Genomic DNA, 26,291 nt, shown 5'->3' with positions numbered 1-26,291 from the left:
TCTTGGCAAAGATACTCGAGTGGTTTGCCGATTCCTTCTCCATCTCATTTTACAGATTTGGGAACTGAGGCAAAGAAGGTCAAGGGACTTCCCCAGGGTCGCACAGCTAGTGAGTGTCTGAGGCCACATTTGAACTCAGGAAGATGAGTCTTCCCGACTCTAGGTCCAGCAATCTATCCCTTGCACCACCTAGCTGCCCCAGAATTATCCTCTACAAGCGAGGAATGAATTCACCAGGTAAAGAGGAAAAAGGAAGGATATTCCGAACACAGAGAACAATGCAAGCTAAGTCATAGAGCTCTAGAATGAAGCATTTACATGAGGAACAAAGAATCAAGGACACCGAAAGGCTCGGTCCTGAGAGGCTGAGCTAATTTCCTTCTTTCTAAAGATAAGCAAGGCAGGATACTGGAAAGAGCACTTGCCTTAGAGTCAGAACCCCTGGCCTCGAGTTCCAGCTCTGGCACCAGCTGGCTGAGGCACCGTGCTATCCTGGAAAGAGGGCTAGGCCTAGAGTCAGGAGAGACCTGGGTTCAAATCCCTATTTGTGAAACCTTGGTCATGTCACTTATACTGAGTCTCAGTTTCTTTATCTATAAAATGAGAATAACACTTCTAATATTTACCTTGCAGGGTTGTTGTGAAGAAAGCATTTTGCCAAACTTAAGCACTATACAAGTGTGTCCTGCTATTCTTATTAGCCATGGCAAAGCCTGTGAATGACTCTGAGACTCTGCTTCTCCATCTTTCAAAGAGACGTAAGAATATTTGCTTTCTGGACTTCACAGGGCTATTGTAAAGAAGATTCTCATTCTCTCTCTCTCCCTGTGTATACATGTATGTATATATGTGTATATACATATATACATACACATGTACACATATGTATGTTGTGTATATGCATGTGTGTATATGTGCATATTTATATATGTTGTATATATACATGTATGTGTGTGTATATATGTATATATATGTCTATACATATGTATCTATACATATGTGTATATGTGTGTGTGTGTGTGTGTGTGTGTGTATAAAATTTGGAGGCAATTGGGATTAAGTAACTTGCCCAGGGTCACACAGCTAGTAAGTGTCTGAGGTCACATTTGAATTCATGTCCTCCTGACTCTAGGACCAGTGCTCTTATCTACTGTACCATCTACTGTACCAGCGCCACCCGGCTGCTCCAATAATCTCAATATTTTAAAGTGCTACAGAAATGTGAGAGTCAGCACGGCATCATGGAATGCCCACCTCCATGTCAAAAAGTCCCAGATAAAAATCCAGCCTCTGACACATGACCCTATGACCCTGAGCAAATCACTTAACCTCTCATTGTCTGTAGATGCATCCGTAAGACTCTCAGTTGTAGAGAAAGGATCTGTCTGAGAACAGTGAGCTCCTCACTAGGGCTCCTTACACCAAGGGAATTGCAGGCCCAGTGTCAAATTAAAGTAAAGGAAATATAAACTATCATCTAAGTTGGGCTTCAACCTCTTGGTAGACTCTGGGAAAGTCATGGTATCCTCAGGCATTTTCCAGACAAAATCTCCTGGAGGAGAGTGGGAAGAAAATAATAAAGAGACAAGATACCACTAAGCCACATTTGAAACCAACTACCAAACAAGAATTCTGATTCTAAATGCAATTCTAGGAATAGAAAAAGTCAAAGAGTATCAATTGAATGGTTCAGAGAAAATCCAAAACCAACTGTCCAAATCTGCCCTAGACAAGCCTGATGTCTACTTGACCTAAAATTTAATTCCAGAAAAATAGTTTTTCCATGTATATTTGAATCTTGGCAATGAAGTGTGGGAAAATGCAATTCCAGAGCTCAAATAATGCTACTTTAACCGTTGCCATTTATTTTTAAAGTATTTGGGTAACCTAATATAACGAATATGTCAAACAACCCCTTTTGCCCACATCAGTAAGGAAGGAAAGAATACAAGCTTCTAGAATAGTCTGAGGTAGGCAGAGGTATGTTCTCCATGAGGCATTCAATAGTCATGTATCAACTCCGTGTAAGTATTATGTGTTCTTAACCTGATGCCCAGAAATTTAGGTTGTTTTTTATTTAATGTTTGACACTGTATTTCAGTATAATTGCTTTTCTTTGTAATCCTACGTGATTTGATTTATGCGTTTAAAAAACATTATTCTGCTTTGCCCAGTAGCCTATTTGGACTGTTTCTGTATTATCTGGTAAAAGCACACTAACTGTTAAAACTTGGGACCTAGATGTTTTCCATGTAGGTAAAATAGATGATCAGATCATATGTGGCCTTCTTCTCCAGTCACATCACTCCTTTGACATGCCAGTAGGTATCCCTAGGCCTTGTTTAGTACAGAAAATGTAATGGTCTTGCTGCTTAATCTGGCTGATAGCAGACGCAATAGCTTCAGATAAATTGTTCAGGTGATTTTGCAGTCAGCTAGTTTATTGGTCAATAGTATTTATTGAGACATTATTCTAGAACAGTATATTTAACCTAACCCCTGAGATTTTTTTAGAACTCCTTCATAGAACTTCAGAACCAGAATGGATCTTAGATATCATTTAATCCAATCCTCTCATTTTTATAAGTAGGGAAACTAAGTCCCAGAGAAGGAAAAGAGATTAATTCATAGTGAATGAGTGACTGAGCCAGAAACTTCTGACCCAGTCCAGTAACCTCATACACAGGATACCCCTTCCTATCCTTCCAAAAGCCTCTGAAGGATTTTGTCTATTCATTTTATATATTTGAACCTAAAAGGGACCTTAAAGAAAATTTAGTCAATCCTCATTTTTCAGCTGAGGATACCGAGGCTCAGAGAGGTTCAGTGATTTACCCAAGATCACACAGATACTAAAGTTAACAGAGGTGGGATGAAAACCCACTTCCCCTTGCTTCAAATACAAGACTGTTTCCCACTATTCCCATCTGCTTTTCAAGAGGGAGACCCTACAAAGATAGAGATAGAGGCAGATAGCACTCGCTCTCTCTCTCTCTCTCTATTTATATATGTGTGTGTGTGTATGTATACATATACATATTTATAGCTATAGATAGATATGGGGGGGAGAGAGACAGAGAGAGAGAGAGAGAGAGAGAGAGAGAGAGAGAGAGAGAGAGAGAACTAATGTTAGTAAAACTAATTCCTTTGAGTTCTAGGATAACAAAATTTATATCTAAAATGAAGCTTACAGACCATCTCATTCTACCGCATCATTTTACAGATAAGGAAACTGAGGCCCAGCAGGGAGCGGGGGAATAACTTGCCCAAAAGCCTTTCCACTGTGAAATCCAGTCTTCCTGACCCCCAAACAGATGTGGGCTTTCTGGGTAGGGAACTCTTTTAAGTGGAGAACACCGTGTAGAAATGACTCTCTGGAAGAAGAAAGTATGAGCTCAAGCACTCAGCTGCCTCCACCGGTGACTATAAGTGAAACACAAGTCAGTGCACACAACTTCACACACAAAGGGAGCCGGGGGTGAGCTTGCTTCCCACTCGCCTTCTGACATCAGACCCCTTCGATGTAGCTCACCGGACGACCAGCAACAAAATCCTTGGCGAGAAAATGAATCTCTTTCTCCCATTGCCTGCTGCCTTTCACTTCACGCCCCCAGAGAAGTCTTTCTTCATCCGACAAACAGTGAAGATTTTTTTCCAGGTCACATGATCCAGGATGAAGGGGGAAAATCCTGCTTGGAACAGAGATGGCCTGTGAGTCTCGACAGATCAAGGGCGATAAGGTGTGAGGTGGAGGGCTGCGGTATATAAAGAATGCCTTCTGCACTGCGGCAAATATCCCTCCACCAACTGAATGCTTCTCTTGAGGCAGCCATGAATGTGTCTGAAGGCACAGTCACAAGCCAGCTCAGGGCCACTAGCCGGACTTATTTTTATTTCACCACAGCTACCCTGGCTCTGTGTCTCATCTTTACTCTGGCGACTATAATGGTCTTAGTAGTTCAGAAGAAGGTAAGTCAATGGCATCCTCTACCCCTTTCTGTCTTAACTTTTGTTTTGTTTTGTTTTGTTCTTCCTGGAGGTATTCTTTGAAAAAAACAATAAATTTTTTGTGATAAACAGTAACAACTCAGAGAGAAAAGAGGAACCAGACTCTGGCTAAATCATTTGGTTGGCAGGGGCACACTTTTTCGGGTAGTTCCTCAGATGTTTCAGAGAGTTAAGGGAGAGGAGCCCACAGAACAGACAACAACAAGTGCTTGGTGGAAGTGAGGTTGTAAGTCAGCTTTTTTAAAAACGGTCCAGACATAGAGCTCATATCATGGCAGGAAGCATTGAGTGCAGTCAACATATCATAATCATACACTTGTCTTCTGTTCCAAAGGCTTGGCCCTCAAGTACAAAATAAGTCTCATTTAAATGTTCCGAATGTTGCATCCAAAAGTTGATTCCTCTCTAAGGAGGTAAACCAAGAATGAATTGTCAGGGGGAAAATACTAATTACTCCCGTTTCTCTGTCATGTTAAGATATTTTTGTCACATTAACTCTGTGAAAGTGGCAGTACAGATACTGGGGCTTTTCCCCCTACTTTGTTGATAGGAACCTGCAAGACAGAGAAGTTAGATGCCCATGGTTGCATTGATAGGGAAACAGGCAAAGATGCCTCTGAGACTTGAGGGGAACAAAGAGATTTACATGAATGCTTCAATGTTGGACCATCCTAGAGTGAGAAGGTTTATCTAGAAGGCTTTCTTTGAGGCCTATCCTTGAAAGCTTCCCCTCCTCCCCACCACACCCAGATCCCCCCCCAAAAAAGTGCTTCTCAACAATAAAGTAGGTGGAATGTTTCCTCAAGACTTCCTCAAAATTCCAATTATCAATGGCAGTAGTAGAAGTTATACTATGTACTAGTACCAGTACTATGTAATTTGAGGGCTCAAATGACCTTGTCATAATGACCTTAGTTTCCCTCTACTTAGAACAGAGAATGTTAGAGCCAGAAAAATTATTGAAATATGGAATGTTGGCACCTAGAAATATTCAGGCTGGAAAAGACTTCAAAGATTAGCTGGTTCAATCTCCTCATTTTCAAATTAGGAAACCAAAGGTCAGATACTAAAAGTAACTTGTCCAAGGCCAAACCACTTATTCATGTGAAAGCCAGGATTATAACCAGGATCTCCAGACTCTTAGTCGAGAGTTGGTTTTATTTCATTTCAATCAAAGGTACTGAAGTGCCCACACTTAGCATCTAGGTAAGCAAAGACAAATTATTTATTCTCTTGGAACCTCAGTCTTCTTATCTATAAAATAGGAATCACTGACCCTCAGAATGGGAAGAGACCTTAGAGGTCATCAAGTCCAATGCATATTTAGAGAGAAATCCCCTCTAGGGAGAAGAAAATATTGGCCTTACCTACCTCACAGGGCTTTGAGGAAAGTGCTTTGTAAACCCTAGGATGCTACATAATTGTGGTCTACAACTACCACCACAACTACTATTATTATTATGGAATTATAAAATCCACAAGCATTTGTGTATCAGACCACACTGCACTAGTAAGTGAAATAACAAAGGTAAGAGTTAAACAGTCCTTGTTCTAGAGAAGTGTAGTAGGGAAAGATAACATGTATGTATATAGCTGTCTACAAAAAAATGATTTGGCGGGGAGGGCACAATCACTGAAGTAGGGGCCAAGTGTTATTAACAACAGAGGAGAGCCCTGAAGGAAAAAGTTACCAACTAGGAGTCTAAAGCATGATTCTTGTAAAGGAATCTTTCAAAGTACATTTCGTTAGTATTGATAAAACTAAAATCAAAGCAAACCACAGCATGGTCATCATAATGCACTCCATAGCTCATTGTTTTCGGATGCTATTGAGGTAATTCTGAGTTTTATGAAATATTATAGTTTTACTGGGCAGCACATGATACACAAGGGGCCAGACATTTCATGGCCATTCAGGACAAAGGACTGAAGGTTTCTTAAAAAATCAACTGCCTGTGGCCAAACCTCATCATCAGCTCTTGAGAGTCACGAGCCCAAGCTAGATGTGAAAACTCATTTCAATAAGTGATTTTAATGAATCTGGCTTGGTTAAAGATGGTAACCAATCCCAAATAAAGTTAGATTCCAATCTATGAGGAAATGATATATGATTTTTACTTTTAAAGCTGCTTTCTTTGTATTGAGGTTTTCAAAATACTCTAATTACATAGGTTATTGATCAATTGTGGAATAATTAATGAATATCTATCCTCATACATCAATGGCCACAACAAGAAAATTGAAGCAGTCCTTGAGTAGTCTTTTTTTCATAGGTTACACGCAATATAATAGGCAGTAATATTTTACTAGTGGGCCTGGATGTTATATCGTAATAACAATGTAAATAACCAGGCAGCTGGGGATATATGCATCCAAATGGGACAATGTACTCAAATATCCTAGTGTGGCTTCCCTCCTGAGCCAATGCCATTATATGAGTGTGTGTGTGTGTGTGTGTGTGTGTGTGTGTGTGTATATATATATATATATATATACACACACATATATACATACATAGATATGTATGCACATACCTATGTGTGTTTGTATATGTGTACACACACACACACACACACACATATCTCATCGAATAAAATCAGAGAGGAAGATGGAGAGCAATCAGGGAATATATAGCCAAAAGTAATTCTGAAAAATATTCTTAGAGCTAAAAAGAAACATTAGAACATACAATGTAAGAATATAGAATGTTGGAACTGGAAGGCACACTAAAATGTAGAATTTTAGAGCTGGAAAGGAACTTAGAGATGGAAGAGACTCTAGAACATGGAATGTTAAGGTAGGAAGCAATGTTAAAGATCGACTTGATAACTTTATAGATGTAGAAACTGGGGCTCAGGGGACAGTAGAACATTTAGTGGTAAAGGCACCCCAAGTCACCTAATCTAGTGTGATACTCTTTCTACCCCATTATGAATTCTCATTTGAACCCATTGTAAACTTTCGTTCTTCTATTTGCTTCAAGAGAGAGAGATTTGGTCATTTATTGAACATAGTTGTCTTATTTTCCAGCAAGCAAAGCTGTAGAAATGCCTTTAAATCAAACTTTGTGCCCTCTCTTCCTTAAGCTGACCTTTCTAGTTGGAAGTATAAATGGATTAGAAAAACTGTTTACATGATTGAGCACGTTTTTATTTTCTTCCCAGAGAAGTTTCACCTGCTTAGGCTGAAGGACTCTTAGATGGACAATGCAATAAGGCCATGCCAGACTCGCAAACTAACCAAAAAAATAGGTCATGTACATGCCTAACAATACAGATCATGTATATAGGTAACAATACCCTCAGTAATGTATGCAAGGAGTCAAATTCACTATACCAACTTCTTGAAGGGTTCAGAGGAGGAAGAAATCTGCAATATGACCTAGAGAGGTCAGGAAAAGCTATATAGAGGAATTAAAACTTGAAATGGTAGTATTTGAATAAGCTTTTCAAAAAAAATGTAGTCATGGGTAATTGGCCAAAGGTGTATTCATTAAATAATGTATTAGGGTGTGTATTCAGGACAAGGGAGGGAAAACCTATAAAAAATGTATAGAAAAGATTTTCTGAAAATAAACTGGACATACAATGTTAAAATCTATTGTATTATATTCTTCCCATTGAGGAAGAGGCGTAGGCAGAGGGAAGACTATCTAGGTAGACATTTTACTTTAGCCATAGGGACTGGCGGAAGTGAGTGATATAATCCCTTCAATGAATGCACCAGTGAATCTACCTTAAGAGAAGAGCTAACCTCAGCTATGTAGATAGTGTATCCAACCCATCCTCAATCCAAGTTTATGCTCTTATTCAACGGTGTGACATCGATGAGGAATGGTCTTCATGAATTAGGACCCAAAAGCTGCTTACCATGTCCTGAGCTGCTATCAACTGACAATACCACTTTTTCCCTGATCTATAGACAGGGGTGGGGAGGGGGACATATGATGGGAAAAGACTACTCATTTTCAAAAAGCAAGACTATTTGCAAGACAGCAAGAGAGAAGGGGGGAGGAGGAGACTGGAGAGAGAGAAAGAGAGAGAGAGGTGGAGAGAGAGAGAAAGAGAGAGAGGGAGGGGGGAGAGAGAGAGAGAGAGAGAGAGAGAGAGAGAGAGAGAGAGAGAGAGGCAGGGAGGGAGGGAGGGAGAGAGAGAGGGAGGAAGAGAGAGAGAGAGAGAGAGAGGGAGGGAAGGAGGGAGAGAGAGAGAGAGAGAGAGAGAGAGAGAGAGAGAGAGAGAGAGAGAGATACCCAAGCAAATGGGGAAAGGATGAGAGAGACAGAGATTGCCAGAGACAGAGATATTGACCCAGGGAAAGAGATTGCTATAAACAGGAAGTTTGACCTGGAGGAAAAAAATATTGACAGAAAGGCAGGCAGTTCCAAAAAGCCAGAGCAATTAAATGCAAAAGACAGAAAGAAACCAATTTCCTGATGAGGGAGACCGAGTAGAGATAAATTATAGTAGAGACCTGATTTCAAATTATAATAGTTCTTATTTTTATAGCATTTTAAAGTTTACAAAGCACTTTCCTCAGGACAACACTATGAGGTGGGCAGTGTACAGTGTGAGCATTCTCATCCCTATTTTATAGGTGGGAAAACTGAGGCTCACAGAGGTTTGAATGGTTTGCTCAGGGTCACACAATATTTTCAGACTCAGGTCTCCGGACTACCGACTCCACTCTTCTTTTCTCCTAAACTAGTGATAAGCTGTCTCTTCCCTTCTCTGTCTCCTCCCTTCTCTCCCCTCAGTTTCCTCCTCTGAAGAATGAAGGGATGGGCTAGAAGGTCTCTAAGGAGGCTGCTGAAGTTATCAGTATACTTCTCTCCACTATCCAGAACCTTACTTGAATGGAGTAAAGAATGGACAATAGCCAATTAGCTACTGGCAGGGGGAATGCAGCCCATACCTTGGATAGTACATACTAGGGCCATGGCTGGAGCAAGGGAAGCCCATGGCTGCATGGTTCCTTAGGGTAACCTCAGAGATGTCATGATACACTAAAGAACTGCAATGTCTCCTATAAATGCAACTGGACTCTTCCTATACTTTCTCCATGGCTTGTCCTTTGGGCCGGAAGAAGGAAGGATTATTATTATTAGGGTGAAGCAGGCAGAGGGGTATTAATTTTTTTAATTTTTATTTGTAATGAGTCTTAAATGCTGATTTTAAACAATTTCTTTTTTTTGTTTCTATAATCCAGTTAGCACCTTTTCTAATGGAACTGATTCAAGTCGTTCTGGTCACAGAGGGCTGAATCCATTCCTCACAGAGATCCCAAACTGTCTAATGATAATAATAATTGGTGCCCTGGCCCGTTCCAGAGCTCCTTCCTTTGCATCACACTTTCACAACATTTTTCAGCAACACTAACTATATCCCACATAGAATAAGCATCAACCATTAGAACATGGGTTCCAAACACAGTCTGTTCTTTTCGGAAGAGCCTAGGCCCTAAAAAGTCATGTTTGCATATCAAAGTGCAGCCCTGAACTCGATAGTACTTTATCTGTAAAATGAGGCTCATAATGGCACCTACCTCGTATAGTTGTGAGGATCCAATGAGATAATGTATAGAAAGTGCTTTGTAAACCTTAAAGGACTATATAAATGCTATTATAGTTACTGTTATCATTATTAGTAGCTAAGGATGGAGAGGAAGGAGGTTGGGCTGGTATCTACTGTGACATCTCCTGTAATCAGTGGTTACATTTGATTGTCTAATTCAACTCTCCCCAAAAAGGGAAGCATTTGAATTTAATTGCTTCTTTTTGCAATTGGAGATATTGAGCCAAGCTGTTGCGATATTACCACCAAAAAAGGAACTTTAAAAGTCTTTTGAGTGACTAGGGTCATAGGAATAGAGCTGGAATAGACCTACATTTAGTTCAACTCTCTCACTTTTTCAATTAAGGAAACTGAGGCCCAAAGAGGTTAAGTGACTTGATCAAAGTCATATAGGCAGTAAGTAGTGGATCCAGGATTTGAACCCAGGTCCTCCAACTCTAAATATTGTGTCATACTGCATAGCTATGACTAGCCAGAACTGTAACAGGGGCAAATTTAGCTTGGGGGGAGGAAGGAGAGGAGCAGGTAGTGGACAGGCCTGCTTTTGGAGGGGCTGTCTTCCAGAGAGTAAAGCCTCACCAGAAAGGGGTTGGGGTTTCAGGTTACTTCAGGTGTGGGGCACCGCAGCTATGGGACCTGAGGAGGTGTTAGGAGTAATCACAGCACATGATGCTGGAGTGCTGTCAGTCAAGGGTCAGGGGCGATGGTGGCCCTGAAGAAAGAAATGTTTCCCCTTACTCTGCCACTAAATGGTGAGACCCTGGAAAAAGCTCCATTTGCACCTGGTAGTTACAGGGTGGTTGTGCTACCTGAGATTTCAGAATAAGACTTGAAGGGGAGCCACATAGGGAACCCCAATATAATAGGTTGTGAGCATGATCTTGTGTCGTCCAAAGGGGTGAATGAAATACATTGCTAAGACAAAGGCGACCTGTGGTAGTGACAGCTCTGCCTCTAGTATGCTCTGTGGCCCTGAGTAAATCACTTCCCTACTCTGGAGCTTCTTGGTTCTTCATTTAAAAAATGAGAGGATTAAACCAGACAATTTTGTTTTATTTCATTTTTAGTAGGTCTAATATTCTACATGTTAGGGTCTAAAGTCCTTCATGTCTAGTCATTCATGATTCTAAGATTCTTCATCACTCTGATAAAACATAAGTATTGAACACCAAAAATAAAGTCTTAATTCATTCATCCTAGAAGCAGCTACCTGGCTTAGTGAATAGACTGCTGAGCCTGTAGTCAGGAAGTCCTGAGTTCAAATCCAGCCTCACATACTTAATAGCTGTGTGACTCTGAGCAAGTCATTTAACCTATCGGCTTCAGTTTCCTCATTTGTAAAGTGGGGATAATAACCTCTCCTGTATCACAGGGTTGTTGAGAGGGTCAAATGAGGCAATAATGAGAAACCACATAGCATAATGCCTGGCACATAGTAGGCACTTATAAACAAATGCTTGTTTCCTTCCTCCTTCCCTGGAAATCTCAACTCAAAGGCTCACAATGTGATTGAGGGAAATCACATCATCTCCCTAAGTCTTCACTTGCTCATTGGTAAAACTGGGGGAAAATACTTTTACTACCAACCCCACAGGTCTGTTCTAAGTAAAGCCCTTTCATGAACATTAAAGGACTATATCAGAGTGAGTTGTCACTATATTCAAGAAGAGAATGATGACCATCAGTCCAGTTGATCCTGAACAGAACAAGAGATTGGATGGGTTGGTCTTTGACCTTTTCATTTTTATCAATTAGAAATTCCTTTAGTTAAGAGACTGAACCACATGCATCCTTCAGGTCCCTTCCACTCTCAAGGACTTCAGTACATGACACCGTACCCTAACTCACCCCCTAAAAGTCTCCCTAAAATGAGGGGATGGGAGGCACTTAATAAAATGGCTCAGTTACATATTACACGTGCTTTGAACTATTACACTTAGGATGAGTCAACAACCATGCTCCTATAAAAATTAGCTACCAGTGCAAAATTCCCAGTCTTTTTGCTTTTGTCCTGAAGATGGTGGAACAAAGCTCGGTGATAACTTCAGCAGCATCCTTAGAGACCTTCTAACCCATCCCTTCATTTTTCAGAGGAGGAAACTGAGGCCCAGAGAAGAGAAAAGACAGCTTACTCACTAGCTTAGGAGAAGAGTGGAGTTGGGTATCAGGAGGCCTGGGTCTGAAAATGCTGTCTGACCCTGAGCAAACCTTTCAAACCTCTTTGAGCCTCAGTTTTCCTGCCTGTAAAATAGGAATGAGAATATTCACACTGCATACTGCCTACCTCATAGCACCTTTAAGTGCTATAAAATGTGAGCTAGGTGGCACAGTAGACAGAGCACCAGGCCTTGAATCCCAAAGACTTGAGTTCAAATGTGCCCTCAGACACTCACTAGCTGTGTGGCCCTGAGGAAGTCACTTAATCCTGTTTGCCTCAGTTTCCTCATCTGTAAAATGAGCTGGAGAAGGAAATGGGAAACCACTCCAGGATCTTTGCTAAGAAAATTCCAAATGGGGAGTCAGACATGACCAAAACAACTGAACAACAATTATAATTTGAACTCAGGTCTCTGGATTTGCAACTGTTTCTTTCCCTTCCTTCCTTACAATACTAAATGAAAAAGAATTCTGTAGAATCAGGTCATGCATCTACACCAATGAATGCACATCAACGAAAGATGGGGGAGATATCAAAAAATCCTGGCTTTTACTTTATTTCAATGAAAATAACTTGAATCATAAAATGTTAGAGTTGGATCAAACCTCAGACTACGGAATGTTAGAACACAGAATATGGATTCATTAGAACTGGAAGGGCCTTCAGAGACCATCTAGTCAAGATGCCTTATTTTATAGGGGTGGACAGAGAGACGCTAGCTAGAAGGTCACAGAACCTTATGATATAGAGCTGGGGAGGATTTGAGGTGTCATCAACTCGCCTTAAGTGACGCACAAAGTGAATCAATGGCAAAGCATGAGTCCTGTGATTCCTTCTAGGAACTCTTTCCAGAACCACATGGCTGTACCTCCAAAAGGCCTTCCTCCTTCGAAATCAAACAGCCCTGAGAGGGACAACAGATTAACCATAAGATCTGAACACAGTGTCCTGTACAGATTAGATATATAATAGGACTTTCTGAATTGAACTTACTTTCTCCATCATTAGCATCTTACAAATGAATAATTTATCAGAGAACAGACTACCATCTTTGAAATCAAAAAGCAGGATCCTGAAGGAATAATAGGACATAGAGTAGCTAAATAAGAAGTAAACTTATTAAGTGTCCAGAAATTAGCTAGAATTTCATTCCTTGTCTACCCAGTCCAATGCACTGGTAAAAATGAAGTGTTAGCTGCTTATAACATCACACACTTGTTGCTTCCAATGACTTCCAAAAAGAAATCCATTAGTTGGTGAAGTCAGTTCATAGAATCATAGACTCTCTAAGGGACCTCAAAGGCCATCTAGTCAACCTTTTTCTCTCCTGACTATATTTTATGGATGAGGATACTAAGGTGCACAAAGGAGAAGGACTCTTGAAATTATAGCCTCAGAGTTAGAAGAGGCTGTCCTGAAAATCTGCCTTTATTCTCAGATCATCCAATATCTGCTAGAAGAATTTCTTGTATTTTTTTTTATTAAGAAGCATTTTTCTCTCCTTCCCAGGCCCCCTATTTGCAAAAAAAAGGAAAAAAACACATAACAAATATGCATGTCAAACAAAAGAAACCATCCTCCATTGGCCATGTCCCAAAAAGTGTGTCTTAGGCTGCATATTTAGGCCATTACCTGTTTTTTAGAAGATAGGTAGCATTCTTCATTATCGATCCTCTGGAATCGTGGTTGGTCATTGCATTGATGAGAATTCTTAAGTCTTTCAAAGTTTTTCATTTTCACAGGATTAGGACAGGAAGTTTGCTACCTCATGAGGCAGTCCATCACATTACAAGAAATCTTTGATTTTTTAGGAAGACCATCCTTTTATATGGTGGACCTATAACTTGCTGCCCATTGGTACTAGTTCTACCTATTAGAGCTATGGGGAACAAGTTGGGCCCTTCTTCATTAAGACAGCCCTTCAAATATTTGAAAAGAATGGCTTACTTTAGTCTTTTCTAGTCATTCCTGAACTGTGTTTAGATACAATCATGGGCAGGGAGTGGTTAATTGGCACAGTCTCTGTAGTCCAATTCTATGAGGATCTTCTTTTCCCAAATGACTCTCCCTCCCAGGAGACACCACCTGGTATCTCTTTGCCTCATTTGCTTTCAAGACCCAGGAATGTTTGACAACCTCAGATTCTAAATCTCAAACTTCCGTTACCAAGCACTATCTTTGCTTGTTTGATGGCAAGCTGTGCTTAATTCAACCACAAGAATAGTTTTATATCTCTAATTAATGAATCTCATACAGGAAGTACCAACAGGATTTTCAATTTGATATGTTGAAAGATTCAGGTTTTGACCCATGTCGTTACTTCCTTCCACCAATGAAGACCATGACTTAGTAGAGACAGTGACAAATCAGAGCATGGCCAGAGCAAAGTGACTAGGACTTTAAGGATACTCACTAAGGTCTCTTCCAGCTCTAGATCTATGATCTTATGACAATAAAGGTCATGCCACATGGGGACTGGTTGAAGGATCTGGGGATATGTTGTGTGCATAGGGTCATAGATGTAGGGCTGGAAAGTGACCTTAGAGGCCATAGAGCCCAACCTCTTCATTTTGCACAGAAGGAAACTGAGCCTGGGGGAGGCAAAGTGATTTGCCCAAGGCTATACAGGTTAAGTATCAGAGGAAAAGAAAAGAATGCTGTGGCTGTAAGGGTAGATATTGGGGAACGGTGCAGTGATAATTATCTTTCAATATTTGAAGAGCTATCAGGGCAAAGAGAGATTCTATTAATTCTGCTTGCTTCCAGGTGGCAGAAATAAATACTGAACCAGGACTTAACTTGTAGAGAGGTTGATTGAGGATTGAAGCAAGAGGGTAAAAATCCTCTGGCTATCCTCCAGTTTGTCAATGTCTTGCTAAGTCACAGTCTTCATTGTTAGTAGAGTACCCACATTCATCAAAAACTTAATCTTTCAAGGTATCAGAGTGAGAATCTAGGTGCTTCTATCTAAAAGTGGAATGAATTGTGGTGAGTTTCTCCAAATCAGAGGTCTTCTAAAGGAGGCTGGATGCCTCCTTGGGGATTTTAAAGAAGAGATTCCCATTCAGGTAAAGATTAGACTACATAACCTCTGAGATTCCTTCCAACTCTGAGTTTCTGTGATTCTGTGAATTCCTTAAGAGTTGACAAGGTTTAAAAAAATCCAAAATCTAATCTGGCTAGTAGACCTTGCTAGTGACAAGTATCCTTGAACCCCCCCCCCCACCGAAAAAAAAGAATAAACAAGTAAAATTGAAAGCTATGAGATGGTCCACTTACCCTCTACACACATACACCTCCCCAGGTGAGCTCCTTCTCCATCCAACTCAGCCCTGTCTACCCCAGAAGTCCAAGGTTTAGTGTCCCCAGGACTCCCACAAGGGATTGATGCTAGAGGTTTGCTGTCATTATGAAGAACCAGACTTTCTCCCAGTGGCTTGGTATCCTAAGTTGTCTGTAATGGGACCAGTGTCTTGAGGGTCATCTTTCTAGCCCAACTGAATGTCCTAATTATTTCTTATAATATCTTTACATTATGAATTACAAAATTGATTTGAGGCCATTGTAGGCCCAAGGGGTATTTTCTACTGCCTGGCTTAAGTCCCAAAATTGCTCATGTCAGCTCTGCTTACATTCAGATCCTTGCCAACATGTCAGAGCTTGTGTCCCATTAACTCAGCATCTTTGACCTCATAGTCAGTCTCCTCCGAAATACAAGGCATCAGTGAAGGACTTTAGTGAAGGCTGAGTGGGACAGCCTGATATAAAAAGACCTGGTCAGTCTGAAATCTCCTGGTTGTCCAAAAGCATGAGCATATTCCTATGAAAAGACGCATGTCAGGAGAAGAAAACATTTGAAACAAGACACAGTACTTTAAAGGAAGCATTTTGAATGGCATTCTTCATTCCTTACTTGTTTTCTTCCTTCAGGAACCCGTCCCGCAGCCACCTGACAATTCCCCCCTTATAGGAGGTAAGACTTTGAAATTGATAATGAATGTTTCAGTTGCTTGACTTGTTATAAAACTTTGTTGCTTGACTGTCAGAAGAGAAAAAGTGAAAGTCCTCAACAAACCCACATCCTGACATAGGTTGTTCGGAGGGCTGGCCTTCTATGCTTGGGGAGAACTTGAGGGGCCAAAGAGTGACAACTTCCAGTAATAGCCATTTCTAGTGAAAAGACTGGACCTAGAGTCAGAAAATCAATATTTGATTCCTGATTTTGCCACTTACTAACCATGGAACCTGATGAAAGTCACTGCAGCTCTCTGGGCCTCAGTTTCTTCTGCTGTGAAATGAGAGAGGTGGGTTAGATCATCTCAAAGTCTCCTTCCACCTCTGATATTCTGAGTTTTAAGATACTGTCTCCATATACCAGCTGTTAAAACACAAATACTTCTTGTCATCAGCTCCTTAGAATGGATGTTTATCCAATAGTGAGTTGTTAGCTTTTCAAGGCAAGACCAAGGCCTTAAGAAAGTGACAGAGAGTTACTAAAGCATTTATGAAGCTCTTAGTGTGTACCAAATGTGAAAGATATAAAGAAATGCAAGAACATGCTCCCTTCCTGCACCAAGCTTAAATTCTCAAGTATTAGAAAACACATAAATAACTACAAATATACAAGATAGAGACAGAGACCAACTAAAATTTGGGGGGTGGAGGGTAGACTATGGAGGTCTGGGCAGAGTATCGTAGTGAGGCACCCGGGAGAGAGGGGTCAAGAAAGAGGGGTGGGAGATATGGGAAAATGTCAACATCTAATCTCACCAGTTTCTGCCAAAGATATTAAAATTACAGGGCCCACTAGGCAGAGGGTGACTTGAGTAATGTTACCTTTGTCCAGACACTCTTTTATATTAAGGAAGCTATTTCTCTACCAGTGTCCAGAAGCCCCTTGAAGTAATCAATGCGAATTTATCATGTCTAATATAACAATTCTTCCGGAATGTAAATTCAATAACACAAGGGCAAATTGACCTCTCCTTTGAAAAAGAAAGATAAAGATAGTAACAGCTTACATTAATTTAGTATGCTATGTCTATCACTTCATTTTATCCTCACCACAACGCTTTGAGATAGGTAGGGAAATACTGTTAACCTCATTTTACAAATTAAAAAACCAGGACTAACGAAAGTTAACATAATAGTTCTAGAGACTTACACCTAGCTCTCCTCATTCTTAGACTAGTCCTCATCTCATTATGCCAACTCTGTGTTTCTGCCAGGGGATTTAAATTCCATTCATTTTTTGCCCCATGGCTTTCTATGTTTTTGATGCAATTACAGCCAGTTCTTGGCCCAAGAAACCCCACTGATACATAGATGAGTAGGTGTCCCACTTTAACATTAAGCCCCGAGGAGGCTTTCTCTGGGTACTAACAGAGGAAAGAAGCCAAAGATTTATCCAAGGGAAAATAAAAGCACATCCTTCATCTACTATAGTTTTATCCAAGAAAAACATATGCAATGAACTGTCCTATTTGCAAAGCCTCAGAACAGAGGGGAAATGAAGCCCACTTTGGTGAACTCATCATTGGATCTTGCCAGGCCCCTTTTCAAAGCAGAAAATCCTCATTGGGAATGCCAGGGGACAGACTTAAAACCCTCCAGGGAACCCAAACCTTCACGTTGATGTAAATTTTCTGCCCACACAGTACTCAGAAACAGCAAACATTGAGCATCTCAACTGAGGTAGGAGTTTTTCTTCATGCAAAAAAAAAAAAAACAAAAAGATGATGAAATGTGATGAACCATCATTACAGGAAAACCACAAAAAGCAGAAGCCAAATGTGCAGTGAAAGGATTTCTGTGTCCCAATAGAATTCTCTACTTTCCCTGCCTCCAGGCAAAGGCATACTAGCTAGTAGAATCAAAGAATACTAAAGGTCAAAGAAACCTTAAATCATTGGTGTTAAACTCAAAAAAGAAATGGGGCCAGTAAACCATACATAAGGATCCCTGAAGGTGATATATTAATACTTAGAAAACCACATATTGACATTTTCTATGTTCTATCATATTTTATTTATTTTGTAATCAAATTAAAATAAAAAGATGTAATTAAATTAATTAAAATAATTACATTTTAATCTGGTTTGGGCTGCTCTTGGGAGTATTGTGGGCAGCCTCATGTTTGATACCAATGTCTTAAAGCATAGAATATTAGACAATAGACTATGAGAGCTGATAGGTATCTTAGACTATTAGAGCCCGAAGTAACCCCAGAGCATAATATTTAAGAACTGGAAAGAACCTTAGAACATAAATGTTAGAACAAAGATTATACAAAGCTGTGGAAAGAGTCTTAAAGCATATGGTGTTAGAGTCCAGAGGGACCATAGGATCATAAATTTAGAATTAGAAGGGACCTAAGTTATTTAATCCAACCCTCTAATTAAACATATAGGTAAATTGAGGGCTGTAAAGGTTGATTGCCTTGACCAGCATAATGCAGCTAGTTGGTGTTTGAGGAAGGGTTTGAAGTCAGATCTCCAGAGCTGCCTCTCATAGCATATAGAATCTTAGAGCCAGAAAATATCTTAAAACACAGAATGTCAGAACAGGAAGGACACTTGGAACATCAGTAGTGAAGGGGGGATGTGATGTAGTAGAAAGCATGGCATATTTAAAGTAAAGAAGGATCTGTATTGCTGGCTGTGTGACCCTTGGCAAATCTTTAACGGGTCTGAGCCTCCTGAATGCAAGGACAACAGTGGCTATGGCGTCTCCCTAATGGAATTATTATGAGGAAGCAAATGAGATAATTTGCCTGAAGCACTTTCCCAGTATATAAAGGTCTATAACTTATTACTGTTGCTGTAGCTCAAAGGAACATAGAAAAGTCTGAGTTAGAAGAAACTTTAGAACACAGAAGTTGACCTAGAAGCATGCTTAGAACACTGAATATTAGAGCTAAAAAGGACCCTAAAAGGGACCTAGCAAAAATAAAGTGTTAGGCCTAGAAGGGATCCTTAGAGACCATCTAGTTCAACCCCTCTGCATTACAGAGGGGGATCACTGATCTTGAACTGGAAAGGACTTCAGATTCCAGCTCATCCAGCTGGTTCATTTTTCAAAGGAGAGACTGATCCCAATGACTTATCCAAGGTCCCATAGTCAGAGGCAGGATTCTCAATCCCTCTGGTCCTAGATTCAATGCTCTTTCCATTGTCCCCAACAGGGGAAGTAAGTTGAAGAAATAGTCAATTACTAAAAAAAAAAAAAAAAAAAAAAAAAAAAGGTGGGGGTGGGGGTGGGGAGGAGTGGAAATTACATACAAAGTTTAGAGTTGGAAGGAATGGGAAAGATCCTAGGCCACAGAGGCCTTTGTTATTGTTATTGTTAAGTTGTTTCAGTTGTGTCTGACTCTTCATGACCCCATTTAGGATTTTTTTGGCAAAGATACTGGAGTGGTTTGCCATTTCCTTCTCCAGCTCATTTTGCAGATGAAGGAAACTGAGGCAAATGAAGTTACATGACTTGCCCAGGGTCATAAAGCTAGTGAATATCCAGATTTGCACTCAGGAAGATGAATCTTCCTGATTCCAAACCCAGTACTATATCCACTGTGCCACCTAGTGGTCCCAGAGGAAGCCTAGGGTTTCTTTTTGATTATTGAATTAACTTGTATTGAAGTTCAAGAACTTGTTTTGTTTTGTTTTTTTTTAACTATTTCAACAGACTCAATTTCCTTCATAATCCTATGTATTTTATTTTATACATTTAAAAACATTAATATGAGAAAGGGTCCATAAACTTTGCAAAAGGAGTCCGTGACACATAAAGAAAGATTAAGAATCTCTGATCCAGAACGAATCCTGATTTTATGGAGGAGAAGAATAAAGCCCAGATAGGTTAATTGACTTGTCCAGGGTCACACAAGTAGCAAGGAGAGTGTGGATTCCTCTGACTCCAAAATCAACAGTCCTTTTACCACATAACACTTCCTTCTCCTAGAGAGTCCTAGAGCATAAACGCAAGCCTTCATACAGCATGTAAGTCCAAGGTCACACCATATTTATAGGAAAAATATTGGATCCCTTAATTCTACCTTCCTCTTGAAGACCCCTCAAGCTCTCCAAGACAGGATGGGTTATTCTAACCCCTCTGAAGCTGTAGCACTGTGTGCCCTTGAACATCAGTGAATTAAAGACATCACCTGGTGGTATCCAAGGTAATGGGGAAGCTTTAAATAGCACAGGGATAAAGCATCTTCAAATGGAAAACAGAAGATCCACTTCTCCAGCATCGCCTTCCCACTTAATAGGGACCAGAAACTGTCTTTTCCCACTACTCTCAGAACAGGACTAATAGAACCTGCCCTGCCAAGGGCAAACATGAGATTACTATAAAGCAGCACCTTCGGCCCTACCAGGCCCTGACACCTGGAGACCATGTTATCTATCTGCCAGATCTAGGGTTGATTTATTATTACAGAACCCTGATTATTCCTGACTTGTGCCTTGGCAGGATCTGGTAGATGGGCCTGAAATCGTCTGTTGGCAGACTAGAAAGAATGAGCTTTTGAAGGTTAATTAAAGGCTTATATTCCACACTGCTTTAACTTTCTCTTCTGTATTCAGTCTAAAAGCATAGCACAATGAGGGACAAGGGAGCACTATTTCTTTCATTAAATCTTTTTTCTAATAGGAAGGCTTTTTGAAATAAATTCAACTAATTCTCTGTGTCTTGGAGTATTCGATTTTCCGTAGAGTAGATAGCTAAAATGTTCCCAGTTTTTGCCCTGAGAAAGTCCAACTCCAAGGACCCTCTCAGCTCTACAGAAATGTGAGTAGCAAATAATGATCCTTCCGAGTGGGATACAGTAAATGTTTAACAACTGGCTCTCTCAGGGAAAAAATGTATATCCACTTAATCACCAAATTTTTAGCCATTCTTCCCTTCTGATATTTCTTACAACCATCTCTGATATCTCATTCCCAGGATCTCCACCTTAGTCCAGGCCCAATTATAATGTTAGAATTAAGTAATCCAAGAAGAGCAAGGTTTTATGTTTGAGGGTAAGGAAGGGATGTAAATGAGAAGATGAAGAATTTAACTTTTTTATTTAAAAATGCAGATTTTGAAGTTGCCCTGGAATATTCAGGTGATAATTGTAGGAACAAAGCTTGAGAGAAAAATGTATGTTTGGAAATTATCCTCAGAGATGATAGTTTTGAAATTCTGATGATGGCACTTTCTAGCTCAAAAACCTCCAATGGCTAACAGTTATCTACAGAATAAAGTCCAAATGCTTTAATACAGAAAAAAATATATATACACAACAGACTTAAATATTTAATCTACATTCCTAACATTATCTCCATAATTTTCTCAAGTCTAGACAGTAAAAAAAATAATAAATCAAGCCTTGATCTGTAGCATTTGCTGAATTGGGAAGTGTAAATGCTCACACTGAAAATTTAACAATAAGCTCTTACAGAGCTGACTTGAGCTGCTCCAATCCTGTTCCTTCCTCACTCGCTCATTGCATTTGCCTATGAAAAGAGAGGCTGAAGACAGAAGTGATGCTGAACTTGGTTGTTTACGGCACAGCATCTTCTAGACAATTCACGTTTCCCCTCTTCCTCAGTGGCTATCTTCTGCTCCAATATGTCAGGCTCCTCTTTATGGTCCTCACACAGGGGCCATATCAATCAGTAAGTATTAATAAGTGCCTATTACATGGGCATTGCATGGCATGGTGGCCACAGAGCTGTATCAAAGCCAAGAGGACCTAGGTTCAAGGCTCAACTCAGAAACATACTAGTTCTGTTACCATAGAGAAATAATTTGACCTCTCTGGGTTCCAGGTAACTCCCTAAGATTGTAAGAAGAAGCTCGGGCAGAGAAGGTACCTATCTACAATAACGGAGGGAATTCTGTCACCCTTTCCCTCAGAGAGTTCTCTCTGTCAATGAAATGATAGGTTCAATCCTTGAATACTGTGTGTCAGGTGCTATACTAGAGTCTGGCATTATAAAGACATGAATGATACAGTCCCTGTCCATTCATTCTTGGAGGGAGGAAAGGGAAAGAGCAACACATGTACATAAAAGTATGTGGAAAATAAGCACTTACAAGATACAGGGTGTCCCAAAAGTCTCAGTGTAGTGAAGCTTTATTGAGACTTTTAGGATGCTTTATATATGCAAAATGAATATAAGGTAATTTTGATAAAAAGGAATCTTTGTTCATACTTTCCACTCCCACATGAAATGCCCTCACTTCTCTTTACCTCTATTTCAAGGCTCAACTCAAGATGTATCTCTTTGATTAAGCCTTCCTGAACCATTCCAGTCCATTTTGATCTGTACCTTCTTTAAAATCCCCTAGCGTTTAAAGTCTAAACCATGTAATTCATCCTTTTTACTGTTTTTTAATTATAGATTCTCAGAGTTGGACTAGACCTTTTTCAAAAAGGATAGCCCCATCTCCCATCCCTTTAATACATCTCAAATGGTAGCAGTAAGAGGTAGGGAAGAATAGGGGAAGGCTCCTCCCAGGATACATTTTGCAACAGGAAGCTCATTGCCTCTTGAGGCAGTCTGGTCCATATCTAGACAGATCTAACTATTAGGAAATCTTTGAGGGAAAGCTTGGCTGTCTATAATTTTCACACACTGATCCTGATACTATGAGATATTTGAAAAGAGACAACCTTCTTCCTTCCCTCCCATGGTCTAATTAATGAGAGCATTGGAGGCGATGATTCCCTAAGGTCCTTTCCAGCCTTCATTTTCTCCTATTCTAGTTTTATCTGTGTGTGTGTGTGTGTACATATTCCAAAAAGGGCAGAAGCCACATTTCCAACTTGTATATCCATCCCTATAATCACATAGCCTCTAGGACAGAGCTGGGCACACATTATGTGCTCAAAAAGTATCTGTTGATTGAACTCAGTTGTTAGTATCTAGGTGGAAATGCTGTCTGCCAGCATTCTCCTCATAGTGCTATAGTTTCTTAGAAGCAAGTGTTTCATCCAATAGGGTAGGTGGCACTAGAGTCTACCATCTCATCTCCCAACCATTTGACTGAGACCCTTGTCAATGTCTATGCCCTTTAATAGCAACCAGGTGAAATGGTGGGACTCAGGGACATTTGTCATATTCATCCCATAGGCCCATTATTCAGACTGGGCTATGAGACAGGAGGAATGAAATTGCATTTGGCTTCTTGGAGCTATACCAGCTTGGGCACAACACCCCAGAATCAGTCTGTCTGGGCCGTCAAAATACAATGGGCCTGAATCTGAAGGTTGGGACTTAGTAGGGATGTACATAGCCTCTTCATGGTCAAGTCTACAGTTCAGGCTTTCTCTCTATGCTCCACTTCATGGCTCTCCATTTTTGTACATCCTCATTTCCAGGGAGTCCTTGAGTTCCAGGCAACCAAGCTCACTTTTAACTCTATGTAGGCAAGTATCTCCCCCAAGAAGCTTAAAACAAGGGTGGTTGGGGAGTTTGCTTGGTTTTTTCTCTTAAACTAAGGGAAAAACTATCAGAACAGAAATCTGAAAGAGTTTAAAAATAGATGCTGCCATTTGAGTTCAGGAAGTATGAATCTTTAAAGATCCTTTTCTCCCCATCTTTGGGTTTTTCAGAAACCAGCTGATTTCACTGAATCACACATTTTAAAAGAAAGGAAGAAAGAGAGAAAGAAGAGAGAGAGAGAGAGAGAGAGAGAGAGAGAGAGAGAGAGAGAGAAAGAAAAAAATCAGTATTTAAGAAAGACAAGTCCAAACATGCCAGACTTCTGATATATATATATATATATATATATATATATATATATATATATATATATATGTATATATATATATATATATAAACTCTCACCTGCTATAACTGGTACCACCTCAGCCAAAGCGGGGTGAGGATGCTTTCGTCAGATGAGGGAGTAGCTGAGTCTGGGTGTGATATGCTGTTTTAGGCCAGCATTACATATCTTATTTTCCCATCTAACTCAACCTGCAGGGTGTGCCTGGGAATGAAGCTATGAAGGTTGGTCTCTGGTCTCTAAGGTCCATTCCAGGTCCTAAAGAGAATGGCCAAGTCACACAATCATAATATGAGAGATGGGAGGGATCTTGGAGCAGGCTCATTTAATCAACCTATTCATTAAATCAGGAAGGTACCTACTAGGAGCTTTTATGGGCAGGTCACATGCCTCATTTGGGTCTTTGCTTTCTTATCTATAAAGTTAGGGGTTTGGACAGCATGATAAAGTCTTTTCCAGCTCTACAATGATAGGTTCATAGCACTGGCCTAGGTACTATGGAGGTCACAAAAGAAAGAAAAGATGTATTTTCATCCCCCGGGATCTTACAAACTGTTCAAAAGACATTGTGAATAGAGTGCTGCACCCTGAATCAGAAAGTACTATAAGGAAAATGCTGGCATGTAATCCTGCCTCTGATACTCATTAGCAATGGGAACACAGACAAGTCACTTAACTTCTCTCTGCTTATCTGTTACATGGAGATAAGAATACCAGTGGTAGCTACCTCACAGGGTGGCTGTCAGGCCCAAATGTGATCATGGATGTTAAAGCACTTCACAATGAATATCAGCTATGATTATTTGCCAGGGGAATAAAGTGACAACAATAGTGAGTCACATTTGCATCTTATTTCATGATTTATAAAAGGCTTTTCTAACAGAGAAGCTGCAAGTTTGGTGGTGAATGAGTCATTATCCTCTTTTTACAGATGATGAAACTAGAACTTGAAGAAATTAAATGACTTGTCCACAGTCACACAGTTGGCAAATGTTGGCAAAATGTTGGAGCCTCCTGACTGTAGCTCCAACACTCTTACCATAAATTCATTTAAAATAATTATATTTTATATTCATTAATAGGGGCAACCAGGTGGCAAATTGGATAGAGCATAGGCCTGGAGTCAGGAAGACCTGAGTTCAAATTAGGCCCTAGACACTTACTAGCTGTGTGACCCTGGGCAAGTCGCTTAACCCTGTTTGCCTCAGTTTCCTCGTGTGTCAAATGAGCTGGAGAAGGAATGGTAAACCACTCCAATATCTTTGCCAAGAAAACCTCAAATGGGGTCACAAAGAGTCAGATACAACTGATCACCACCACCACCAACAACAATAATTAATAACAAATTAATAGTAAAGAAGGAGCATAGGGTTTGCAGGTGGAATGATGATCTAGGCCATCTCATTCCCACTTCTTCTACCATTTTACATATGAAGAAACCAGTACCCAGAATGGGAGGTACTTCACCCAAAGTCACAGAGGCTGGACTTGAACCAAGGTCTTCTGATTAGTCTCAAATCCAGGACTCTTTCTACTCTGTCACACAAGAGCATGAAGTTGGAAGAAGCAGAGGAGAATTAGCCTGGGATAGGTATGGGATGTAGCCCTGCCTAGTCTTCAACACCAAGGACAGTGCTTGGTTGTAGCATTCCCCAAAATAAGGTTCATGAGGGTGCCTTAGCACACCACCTGAGGACTAGCACTTAATAAAAAATTTGTTAAATTAAACAAAATTTATCAAAAAGGAGAAGAGAAACTCAAGTGCCCTTGGCTATTAATGCTCCAAGTGTAGGCTGACTTTGTTCTATAGGGATTCCCCCACCCCAGCAATGCCTTCCTGAAGACAGTAGAGAGAACTATTAACTTTTGGTGGCTCAAGCAGTTCAGACCTCTTTTAACTGCTCTCCTACTTACTAAGTCATAGGAGTAGCAAGGAAAACAGTTTGATTTCCTTGGTGCAAAGTGCAGTAACAGAATTTCCAGGTATGTTTGTAGAAATCCTGGTGGGGAAGAAGGGATGGGCCACATATGCTCAAATATTCTTTTCCTCTTTCATATATGTTAAGCTGATTTTCTTTTGTCCATGCCAGAGTGATTTTTTTTAACAATTTCCACAAAAGTTCACAAGATTGTCCGCTGAATACTGGGAAAAAAAAGTTTGAACCTTTTATTCTGACATTCAGGACCTCCACATTCTGACTCCAACTTAGCTTTATTCCTGCCTTCATTTTCCTATATCCCAGCCTAGCTATTCTCATTCACATACTGTCCTCATGGGATCATAGATCCAGAGATAGAAAGCAACTCAGAGGCTCATCACCTCTCACCTGGTCTGTTGTAATAGCCTCCCAACTGGTCTCTCTGTTTGCAATCTTGTTTCAACCTATTCTAAATATATATGTGAAAATTCTGTTCCTACGGTCTGTCTGTTCATGTCAGTCTCCAACTCAAAAGGAGGTCCCTGTCCCCCACAACTGAAATTGACTCCCTGTCCTCTTCCCCAGTCCCAACCTCTATCTATGAAAGCCTTCTCTGTCCTAGAAGGCTTAATTCCAGTTCAACCTGTTCTCTGGCTCAATCTCACCTCAGAAGAAAGGGACCAGTCAATCAACAGCATCCCTACTAAGTGAAGCGCTGTGCTAGGAACCTCTGTCTTCTCTTAGCCATTTTCCTGGATCTTTCCTTTGTCCTCATCTCACTTTCTCTGGGAGTACCATACTCATCTGTATTTTCTTAGTCCTTAGTTCCTCCTTCCTCCTTTAGACCTAAAGCAG

General features: G+C 40.3%; 1 protein-coding gene across 1 annotated transcript in view; it reads left to right on the top strand.

Moving 5' to 3' along the window:
• The first annotated feature begins 3,771 nt into the window (after positions 1-3,771).
• TNFSF8 (TNF superfamily member 8) overlaps positions 3,772-26,291 on the top strand; it is a 37,320-nt gene continuing 14,800 nt past the window's right edge. The window contains exons 1-2 of the mRNA XM_036751759.1: positions 3,772-3,969; positions 15,667-15,709. Coding sequence (XP_036607654.1) covers positions 3,772-3,969; positions 15,667-15,709 — 241 coding nt within the window. The remainder of the gene's footprint in view (positions 3,970-15,666; positions 15,710-26,291) is intronic.

This window comes from Trichosurus vulpecula, chromosome 3 (assembly GCF_011100635.1).
Source record: "Trichosurus vulpecula isolate mTriVul1 chromosome 3, mTriVul1.pri, whole genome shotgun sequence".
Taxonomy (NCBI): domain Eukaryota; kingdom Metazoa; phylum Chordata; class Mammalia; order Diprotodontia; family Phalangeridae; genus Trichosurus; species Trichosurus vulpecula.
Note: the sequence above shows the minus strand (reverse complement) of the source record. Positions and strands in the feature narration are given on the sequence as shown.